General features: G+C 38.2%; 1 protein-coding gene across 1 annotated transcript; it reads left to right on the forward strand.

The window, feature by feature from the left end:
* The first annotated feature begins 75 nt into the window (after positions 1-75).
* On the forward strand, positions 76-9,950 carry LOC128612258 (stAR-related lipid transfer protein 9-like). The gene is made up of 11 exons (XM_053632219.1): positions 76-976; positions 1,758-1,958; positions 2,124-2,307; positions 2,418-2,558; positions 2,843-2,942; positions 3,045-3,208; positions 3,300-3,364; positions 3,460-3,662; positions 3,766-3,845; positions 7,008-7,166; positions 7,289-9,950. Exons 1-11 carry the CDS (start codon positions 108-110, stop codon positions 7,388-7,390), a joined length of 2,268 nt encoding a protein of 755 aa, XP_053488194.1. The 5' UTR covers positions 76-107; the 3' UTR covers positions 7,391-9,950.
* The last annotated feature ends 2,080 nt before the right edge of the window (positions 9,951-12,030 follow it).

Below are 12,030 nucleotides of genomic sequence, written 5' to 3' on the forward strand. Positions count from 1 at the left end.
TGCCCTCAAAAACTGAAAACAAACCAGTGTCCACCAGTAAACCTAAGTCACAGTATCAAAGAGAGAATTTTTACACATATCAAACTGTAAACAAATCAGTGTCTTCCATGTCTCTTGAGAACCTAAGTAACCACAGTTGTATAAATTTAGGTGCACCAGATGCACACTCTACAGAAGTCTCATCCAGCAGATACATACAAAATGGAAGAAAGAAACACTCTCATGGAGTGCGAAGCAAAGAAGCAAGCCAAGCTATTTGGTGCAGTCCCCTGTCTCATAGTCACTCTTCCACTGTCAAACACAGGCAACCTGTAGACTTGAGCCAAAACACATTACAATCCTCAACACCCATTAATCAAAGCCACAGCAGCAGCATGCAGGAATATAAACACAGACTATGTAAAAATATGAGCTGCTGGGGTGATGTGAGCAAAGACACTCTCCAATACCAAGAGGAAGACAGCATGTCTTTGGCTCCGAGTGACTGCAATACAGACATCCTGGTCAGCATTAACCCACTCACTGAAGCCAGTCCACTCCAAGAGGATTACTGGATTCCTGAAAACCTGCCCATGCACAACAAGTTCACCAACTGGTCAGGCATCAGTCAGCAGCCACCAGCCAGGCTCACTAAGGAAAGCAGTACAACTATGCAGAAATCCCCAGATATTAACACACATAGTCTCCACCTAAGTTCAGCAGAGTCAGAGAGTCTTGGGTACAGGTACAAACCAGAGCTCTTGGAATCAGCAGATAGACGGAGCAGAGAAATTGAGAGACTGCGGAAGGAACGGGAGCAGGTACTTGCCTCTATGCAATTAGATATGAGTCCTCATCCGCTCAGTGTAGAGCTTGCAGAGGCCAAGTTGCACTATGGCCTGGGGAAGACAGACACTCTGCTAAACATGCTGAAGTCCAGTTCCAGAAGTCCAGTTGCAGAGTCTACCATGTCTACCAAACAGCAGCTGTATGACAGGTGAGAGTTTTACGCTTGTAAAAAGTGATTATTAAATTTAAAGGGCTTATAATGTACACTATGTTAGATTTGAAACCTGTATATTGTATATTATGTTGCATTTTCACTGTGCTCAGTTTTCCACAGGAGAAATGGCCTTCTGATCAGGAAATGTGATCAGTATGATGTCATCAGTATGATAAAACACTTTGAGACATGCTGTTACAGGGAACCAGTCACCATCAGGGTGTGGATTTCCAAGAACACCATCTCCTGAAGTGTTTTATTTCTCTTAAACCACAGCAATTTGCTTACTCTGACCATTTCTAAATGTATTTAAGAACATCATGTATATCAGCTAATAGTTATTTTTAATGTTGTAGAATGTTTTCAAAAACAAGTTAGTTCCAGTTATCCCTTATGTTATAACGGGTATAAACAGATGTTCCCTCATCGGCTGCATTTTTTCCCTCTTTCTTTCGAAGTTAAAAAGACAGAAATGAAGCTTATCGAGTTATATAGAAAGCCCTCTGAGCATTACAAAGATTCTTCCAAAAATGCCAGATAAACATTTCCTAACAAAAAACCTCATCATATCAACAACTATACACATTTGTTTTAGTCCATTTATGGAGCATCTGCCGTATACGTCCTCTGTAAGTGCGATTGCATAAGCTTGTGATTTGCCTTGTAGCCAAAACGAATGCCCGAGCTGTTCAGTTATAGAAAAAACACCTACGGGAATAGAAAATTCAACAGGGCTGTGGTATTATTAGAATATCGCCTGTTATTATTTCCTCAGGCACAGGAGGCGTATTGATGGTTTAAGGAAGGAGAGAGAAGATCGTCTTCAAACGTCCCGCCGAGCTCGAAGTCTCAGCCCCAGCAAGCATCCGAACTCATCAAATCACTTGACAGAACAGTCTGAAAGACCTGTGGGTCTACCCAGCCGGCAGCGGGAATATCTGCAACACCTACGCAAGGAAGTAGTGGAGATGAGCAGGTGAATGACTAAACCAGTCCCGTTCCGCTATCTGTCACTTACTCTTTTTCTCAATTTGTGATAAAGAATTTTATTACATATCTATCTAATTTTATCTATCTAATTTCATGTTATTACATATGATTTCCTAAATGAATCGACTTTAATCCAAATGACCTTTCATAGGGTTCCAGATCCACCTAGGAGAGAGGGTCAGTATCCCACTGATATTGAACTCCTTCTGCGTGACTACAGTCGTGCACGTGAGGAAGCGAAGACGGAGATTGCCAGAGCGCGAGTGCGGTTACGTGAGAGGACGGAACAGGAGAAGCGGAGACTGGAGCAACAAGCTCTCACACAGTCTGTAAAGGTGAGTTCAAAATGCAACACTCAGACCAACTGGCATCTTAAAGTCTTATTTTATATATACAAATACCACAGTTTGGAATGATTTTATATTTCTCCTCATCACTCATGTAGGATCATATGAGACTTTGTACACGTGTCAGTAATAGCACCTTGTGCACTGGTTCCAACTTAAGTCTCTCTTCTGGACCTACATCTGGCTACAACAGTAGTAATGCAGCTGTACTGAAAGACGGTACCTCACCATCTATACAGGTGAGGGGAAAAATATGCAAAATATGTGTTGTGTTTATTCACAGATGAATAGCATGAAGGCTTTAATAAACTGTTTGTACATTGTTAGAGACTTGGCTTTATCAACATATATACACACAATACTACTTGTATAATGAGATCCAGTTTATTGTTGTTATAAACAATTGGGTATAATTCGGGCTTGGGAGTTTATCTTATAAATTATTGAGTTATAGGAAGAAAATAGGTTCACTGGTTGTATCTTTTTAAAGGTTAAAGGATATTTGTATGCCTGTACTCTGCAGATCACTGGAGTCTCAGATAGGGAGTTAAGAATCAGGTCTCGACCTCCCATGATCCCTCCTCAAAGTTTAAAGGCTCCTCGTGCATGGCTATCAGCTCAGGGTAAGTAGTGACTTCTTTTTTTTATTTTTTTATTTTTTTTTTAAAGAAGCATTCGTCCAAATAACCCGCACAGGATTTTACTAAACCAATAATCCTCGTTAGATATTCGTGTGGAGAGCTCCTCCTTGGGATATGAGCTTCACTCCTCCTCCTCTCCTTCATCTCCTCCTGGAAGACAGCGCACCTGTTCCTTTAGCTCTCCCTTATCTATTTCTATTTCATACCAGGACATTGCAGACTGTACTCTCACAAGTGCAATATCAGAGGTAAAGTGCATAGTTTTCACCATGTCCATCTCTAAATTCTGTGACATGAAACTGGCTGCTGAGTGTTTGACTAGAGTTTGTGATGTAACAGGTTCATTTAGCCTCTGGAGGAGATGTAAGGAATCTGCTGGCAGGGAGCGCCGAAGCTGGCTGGAGGTTGGTGTTGTGAAGTTAAAAAAAAAAAAAAAAAAGCACTATGCTTTGATATAAAAATTAGACCTATTCTACATCAACCCACTTTTTTTTTCCAGACACCAGGGCTTAGAGAACGGAGTACAGACCTTCCACCGGCCCTCCTCCAAACCCTCTGCTCACGGGTTTTTGGGTGCCATGGAACTGGAGAGACCCCTTGCTAGTCTGTGGAGTTTAATCCGAGATCACTCCAAGACTCATCTCTACAACAAATCTCTAAAGTCTGCCTGGACACGATTGCTAGATGACGCTACACAACTAGGTGACTGTCTTTTTATATTATGTGCTACATTATACAAAATGATGTTATATATTTATTCAGAAGAATGTAAGATAATTACAGCTCATTTTGTCACTTTCACCAGTCTACCTGCTGACTGACCCGTCCAGCTGTCATATGAAGCAGCCGCGGGATTTCTGTTGCCTGAGCGCTGAAGCCAAACGGGTTTGTCCCTTCAGTTATCTGCTTAATGTTGTGAATTTATACAGATTTATACCACAGAACTGAATTCTTAAAGCTAATTAGTCAGATGGTGTAGATAGATTTCTGAAATGTGCTGACTGCAAGGCGAAGCACGGGTTTATATTAACGTGCGCATTCTAATACGTTATCTTTTCCACGTAAACGGATTTAAAAATGTGTGCAGTTGTTGATGTGGTGGCGTTTTCTGCTAGATGTTTATTTATCATTTGGGGAAAGAGTCTCAAGTGTCAGTGCTTTGTAACAATTCGAGGTAAAGCTTTACGTTTTCTGAGCAAGAAAAGTCTTTAGGACTGGCAACTCGATAACATGCAAGTTACATTTGTGTCTTATTGACACAGAAAAAACGAGATGCTAGTGAGGGAATGACTGTTCCACAATATTAAACGGAAATATAAATGGATAAAATGTCAGTGTATGATGTGAATTTCTTCTAATAAGTAGTTAATTGTGATGGTTGAGAAATTACTGTGGTATAAGAGGAATAAAACTCTTCAGGATATGCTGTTAATCAACCTCAGTATAGTAAGCACCCTATCACTGATTATTTAACTTTCTGCGTGCCTGGTATGTGCTTTTATTCTTAAGCAAAATTCACTACATTACATTGTGGGAATAAATTTAGGACACATGAAAACACAAGGGTAACAGAGTATGTAGTTTATTGAGAATCACTGTCATACACTGGGGAGAGGCGAGGACTCGTCTGAGAATAATCAGTAGGTGATGGATAATATGGTGGTGTGTTTGATGCAAAGCTACTGTCATCATCAAAGGAAAGAATAAATGGGTCCTCCACAGATGTTATGGGAGACAGATGAACCTCAGTTTGAGTAGAGGCATGAGCATAGGTTACCGATGGAATGATACGATAAACGGGAGGATGAGGAAACTATGGGGGTACAGGTGAAGAGGAGAGCCATTCCAGCAGAGCAGTAATGTCCACTGCCAAATGTGCCAGCTGATGACGTAGATATTCATCCAGGCCTGAGAGATTGAGAAGCCGAGAGAGAGAAGGTCCAGCTGAATGAGGGTGTTGGCCAGCTGGACAGAGAACAGAGAGAAAGCACAAAAATTAGAAAGAATACACAATAAAACAGTAGTGGTAACACACATATCATATATCCACATATACATGTACAAACACATGCAAAGAGTGTAAGCAGTAAGCAATAATAACAATATATCTCACCCATTTTATTTATTTATATATATATATTATAATATATATATATATATATATATATATATATATATATATATATATTATAATATATATATATATATATATATATATATATATATATATATATATATATACACACACAGTGAGGGAAAGAAGTATTTGATCCCCTGCTGATTTTGTACGTTTGCCCACTGACAAAGAAATGATCAGTCTATAATTTTAATGGTAGGTTTATTTGAACAGTGAGAGACAGAATAACAACAAGAAAATCCAGAAAAACACATGTCAAAAATGTTATAAATTGATTTGCATTTTAATGAGGGAAATAAGTATTTGACCCCCTCTCAATCAGAAAGATTTCTGGCTCCCAGGTGTCTTTTAAACAGGTAACGAGCTGAGATTAGGAGCACACTCTTAAAGGGAGTGCTCCTAATCTCAGCTTGTTACCTGTATAAAAGACATCTGTCCACAGAAGCAATCAATCAATCAGATTCCAAACTCTCCACCATGGCCAAGACCAAAGAGCTCTCCAAGGATGTCAGGGACAAGATTGTAGACCTACACAAGTCTGGAATGGGCTACAAGACCATTGCCAAGCAGCTTGGTGAGAAGGTGACAACAGTTGGTGCGATTATTCGCAAATGGAAGAAACACAAAAGAACTGTCAATCTCCCTCGGCCTGGGGCTCCATGCAAGATCTCACCTCGTGGAGTTGCAATGATCATGAGAACAGTGAGGAATCAGCCCAGAACTACACGGGAGGATCTTGTCAGTGGTCTCAAGGCAGCTGGGACCATAGTCACCAAGACAACAATTGGTAACACTACGCCGTGAAGGACTGAAATCCTGCAGCGCCCGCAAGGTCCCCCTGCTCAAGAAAGCACATATACATGCCCGTCTGAAGTTTGCCAATGAACATCTGAATGATTCAGAGGACAACTGGGTGAAAGTGTTGTGGTCAGATGAGACCAAAATGGAGCTCTTTGGCTTCAACTCAACTTGCCGTGTTTGGAGGAGGAGGAATGCTGCCTATGACCCCAAGAACACCATCCCCACCATCAAACATGGAGGTGGAAACATTATGCTTTGGGGGTGTTTTTCTGCTAAGGGGACAGGACAACTTCACCGCATCAAAGTGACGATGGACGGGGCCATGTACCGTCAAATCTTGGGTGAGAACCTCCTTCCCTCAGCCAGGGCATTGAAAATGAGTCGTGGATGGGTATTCCAGCATGACAATGACCCAAAACACACGGCCAAGGCAACAAAGGAGTGGCTCAAGAAGAAGCACATTAAGGTCTTGGAGTGGCCTAGCCAGTCTCCAGACCTTAATCCCATAGAAAATCTGTGGAGGGAGCTGAAGGTTCGAGTTGCCAAACGTCAGCCTCGAAACCTTAATGACTTGGAGAAGATCTGCAAAGAGGAGTGGGACAAAATCCCTCCTGAGATGTGTGCAAACCTGGTGGCCAACTACAAGAAACGTCTGACCTCTGTGATTGCCAACAAGGGTTTTGCCACCAAGTACTAAGTCATGTTTTGCAGAGGGGTCAAATACATATTTCCCTCATTAAAATGCAAATCAATTTATAACATCTTTGACATGCGTTTTTCTGGATTTCTTTGTTGTTATTCTGTCTCTCACTGTTCAAATAAATCTACCATTAAAATTATAGACTGATCATTTCTTTGTCAGTGGGCAAACGTACAAAATCAGCAGGGGATCAAATACTTTTTTCCCTCACTATATATATATATATATATATAAAATGTATATGTATGTATATATGTATGTGTGTATGTATATATATATATATAATATACCATATATCAAGGTTTAATGAGAGGAAAATTGTTGTCAAATGTTTATAAAAAATCCTTTCTCTCTCCCTGCTTCATTCTCTCTTTAACTCTTTGGATCTTTTCTGCGTACTGTCCATCAGGATGACATGTGGGTGTTGGCCATGCAGTCTGTATTTGAAGAGTCTCTCCCTCGCCCAAGTGTGGACACTGTACGTGGAGAGATGTTTCCCAGTGCATGGATACTTCAGCGCAGTCAGCGGCAGGGTCGAGAGATTGTTACAGTTATCTATCTACTACAGGTAACCTTTCTATCCTCACCCTCTATATTTAATGGTATTTTGTTTAACCTACTATTGTAAACTGCAGTAGTTTAGCTTTAAATATGCTGCTCGTACAGTAAACATTGTGCCTCCGTCTACAGGTTGATTTGGGAACTCCAACCCTGCCTCAGAGACTGCTGAAAGTTGTGGCCAGGAAGCAAGCAGCTGTAATCGCAGACCTTGATTCGTTTTTGTCCTTGTGACAGAGCAGGTCACTAATAAGCACTTAAAAACCCTTAAAGGTCTTTCCTAACATTTGCACCTCATTACTTTTTTTTTCTGTTCTGTTCTTTTGGTTCACCTCAGAGCACTGATAATTAGTTTTTTTATAGAAAGATACAGTTTGTGAGATTATATTGATACTATTCTACATTGTGCATACTCTTTATGGTGCTTTTTTTTTTCGGCCAAAGACCGGACAAAGAATTCACATAGGAATATTTAGGTTTTTGTCCCAATCACCCATAAGCTTTATTTCTAAAAGTACTTGACATTAAATTGCTTTGTACATATCTCTACATAGGATAACGCAAATCAATCCAGTATTTTTCTATGTGTAGCAAAGCTCATTTTAGTGAACGTCCAAATCTAAGCTGATCTATTTGAAACTTGAATTTGCAAAGACATCTTTTTGATTGCTCATGTCAGAATGTATAATATGCAGCACACTGCTCCTGCGTGGACATCTTAGCATCTACCCATAGTTAGAGCAAACGGCTATATTTCTGCACTACTCTACACTAAAAGTCGTATAATGCTGAGCAGAAGCTACAAATAGTCGTTTTTTGCCAGTTTTTCTGACTATTGCCACATGGTGGCATTTGCAGTATTTTTTACTTTTGCAAGAAATATGCAATGTGGTGTCGTAAGCTTTCCTAATTGATTCTCTAGCACGAACAAACTTCATCACACTCGCCGTCATAGTAAACACAGTTGATTAATACATTTGATAACTACTAGAGATCTAGTCTCAGAGTAAGCTTTTATTCTGAAGTTGTTCTAGTACAACTGTTTATGAATCGAGTGAGACAAGTGGCCACTACAGTGCTAGGGCTGTGTGAAGTGTCACTGAATTTGAAATCATCCTTTAGGGTGGAGAAAATCAAATCAATATATTTATTTATTTTTTAATAAATTTGTGTATGATGTAAAAATGTTATATATATATAACCATATCTCACCAGTCTGTATTGCGTGGACATACTGTATTGTATCTGTATTGCGTGGACATACTTATTTGACTCTAGAGTGAAGTGCTGAATTGGATGTGCAGCATAAAATACATCCCTCACCACAAACCCCTGTCCTTGTTCACATCATTAGAACATATAAAGGAACTGAAAAAGCCATTGAGTGGTACTGACACCTGGAGATTGTGGCTATGAGAATAACACTGAGAGAGATGACCCTTATACACGTTTAAAGTCAAGGTCAAATGAATTATTGACTATGTAATTAGACCAGGATTTTCTTTTAAAGCACTGTAGAACGGGATTTATGTGACGTAAAAGCCCCAAGTGAAGGACCTGAAAGAGAAAGAGAAAAATCCTGTGACTTATGTTCCTCTGTTTCTTCTGTTCTCTTTAACATTTTTATTGTATATACTGTACCAGTTACCTGACAACAAATATTGCCATATGTAATCACTCCTTTTTAAATGTAAAATAATTTTTTTTGACATTTTTTGTTAACTTTTATTTTTGTATAATATTTTTTTTCTGCTTTTTATAATTGCATATTTATGTTTTTATACTTTTGTTAAATATAAAAGGTTGATTTTCCAAATGACTTGCCTATTGTTTTTTCACCCTCTCTTTTCTCCCCAATTTGGTAACCTGCCAATTCCCACCCACCTGTCAGTTCTCCTCTATCATATGACAGCTACCAAATGGGGAGGGTGAAGGCTAACATGTGCCTCCTCCGAGACACGTGAAGCCAGCTATCTGCCGTTATCCTCATACGTCAGCTTGACAGGGGATCCAGAGAGTATGGCCAGTTTTGCTGTCTTGGATGGCACCATTGTTCATTTTTAAGATAAAATGGATAACATAAGATTGAAGCATGTGGTGCAAACAAATTCTTACTATTCACATGACCTGTAGAACATGTTTGATTGTCCCCCACCACAGGTACTGGAGGTCAATGTCTCATTAGAAGAATGGTAAAGCAAAGCACATGGTGTGTGTCTTAACATTCTGAATTGTATTTAGGCTATGATAGTGATATAGTGATAATACATTATTATTACATTTATTATTTCTTTTATGTCTCAGACGCCATCATATAAATAATGAGACTTGGAAAAAGCTGTTCTAGCTTAACACAATACATAAAATGGGCCATTCATTTCAGCTAAAATGGGTCACCTCCAGAACGGACTGTCTTTCCAATAAATAATGTTCAAATCTTATTGAAACGTTCCAGATCGGAGTTGTTATTCATATTGAATTAACATAGCACAGACATTCTCTGTTATACACAGAGCGGTACAGAATGATGCTCAAAGAAATACTATTGCATGTTAAGGTTCATCATCTGATACTGCTGTAGTTAAAATGGCAGTGAGTAGAACTATGTTATTGCAGGTAAGTTCCATAACAAAATTTCTTTCCTGCACAGGATAATCTGACTGAGTGGCGAGCCAGTCCACGTTTAAGGATTATTCAAGAATTTAAGACATTGTGAACGAAATATCTTCTAAGGATATAAGCATCTAGTTAACCTTCTGTGACAAGGAGGTAGTGTAATTGTAGGAGGTTATAAAGAAGGAGAAAAAGTAGCTGTAATTGCAAAACGTAATTAATATTTTCAAATTAATTCAGTGTCATTCTCACTATATATATATATATATATATATATATATATATATATATATATATATATATATATATATATATAATATAGACGACTAATCAAAAAAGGTAAAAAATAAAGCAAAAAAACCCAAACAAACACAAAAAACAGAAGTAGTCATGTCTGCGTGTTGTTGCCCTTTTGATGGTTTTGATGTTTCACTGATTTGCTGCCACAATATCTCTGAAAATAAAACTTAAAACATTAAGGTAATTGATACAATCTGAACGTTGTGTCAAAAAAGTATATTAATATACTAAATATTAAGGTATAGTATTACACCCCCAATATTAACAGGTAACTTACAGCAGTGTACAATATGGACATGCTGTATGATGTGTTGGTATGTAGTTTGGGAGACAGCCAGTGACTATTAAATATTATGAATATTATGCAGGTTTAATATATATATATATATATATATATATATATATATATATATAATGTGTGTGTATATATATATATATATATATATATATATATATATATATATATATATATATGTGTGTGTATATATATATATATATATATATATATATATATATATATATATATATATATATATATATATATATGTGTGTGTATATATATATATATTTCATATTAACCATGCTGCTATGGCTTTTTTGGCAGATATAGTTAGAAATGGTTATGAGAGCAAACTTTACTTTGCTCTTTTTGCCACAAGCGAATGGTGATATATTTCATGGATGCAATCAACGCACAAGCATTTCCTGACAGAATTATTATTTTATATTACTGCCACCAGCTGTATTATTTTGATGAGTATTCATGTATGGCATCATGAATTTATTGGTAGATATATGGTGTCAAGTGAATGGCCTGCTGTAGAGCTGCAGAACATCACGCTGAGCACAGCTATAACTTTTATCGAGCTTAGAAAACTAAACCATACTTCAGTCAGTTTTTTACACCAGTTTGGTTTACACCAGATATACAACGGAACCCCTGTCTTCCAAACAGTTCCACTTTCAACTCATCAATCCATAGAACATTCTCCCAAAAAGTTTGATGATCAACAAGGTGTGCTTTGGCAAACTTCAGAGGAGCCTTAATGTTCTTCTGGGTTAGCAGTGGTTTTCACCTCACCACTCTTCCATTTACATTTACATTTATTCATTTAGCAGACGCTTTTATCCAAAGTGACTTACAAATGAGAAAATACAAGCAAAGCAATATCAAGCAGAGAACAATGGAAGAACTCTTCCATAGATGCCATTTTTCCCAGTGTCTTTCTGATAGTGGAGTCATGAACAGTGGCCTTTATTGATGCGAGAGAGGCCTGTAGTTCCCTTGTTGTCATCCTTGGCTCTTTTGTGACTTTGCTGGATGAGCCGTTGTTGTCCTCTTGGAGGAATTTTTGAAGGTCGCCCACTTCTGGGAAGGTTCACTACTGTGCCGAGTTTTATCCATTTGGAGAAAATGGCTCTCACTGTGGTTCTTTGGAGTCCCAGAGCCTTTGAAATAGCTTTGTAACCCTTCCCAGACTGATTTATTTCAAACACACTTTTTGGCATAGTGTGTTACTGTGTAAGATCTTTTAACCAACTTCATGCTGTTGAAAAAGTTCTATTTAAGTGTTGATTTGATTGAACAGGGTTTGCAGTAATCAGGCCTGGTTGCATCTAGTCCAGCTGAACCCCATTATTAATTCAGTTTCATAGATTTGGGGAATTAGCAACTACATTTTCACACAAGCCCAGTTGGTATTAGATAATTTCTTTGCTTCAGTAAATAACATTATCATCTCAAAACTGTGTTTTGTGTTCACTCAGGTTGCCTTTGTTTTATCTTAGATTTACGATTTACTGTCAGATCTACACAAAAACAGAAGAAATCACGATGTAGCACTGTATTATTCACTCGATGTCATGTGTTTACTGGAGTTCACGTGCAATGTTTTCCCCATGCAATGGCATATTACTCACATGTGGAACAATGTAAAATTTAAGGTAAAGTGTATATGATA

The sequence above is a fragment of the Ictalurus furcatus genome, chromosome 9 (genome assembly GCF_023375685.1).
Source record: "Ictalurus furcatus strain D&B chromosome 9, Billie_1.0, whole genome shotgun sequence".
NCBI classification, from domain to species: Eukaryota; Metazoa; Chordata; class Actinopteri; order Siluriformes; family Ictaluridae; genus Ictalurus; species Ictalurus furcatus.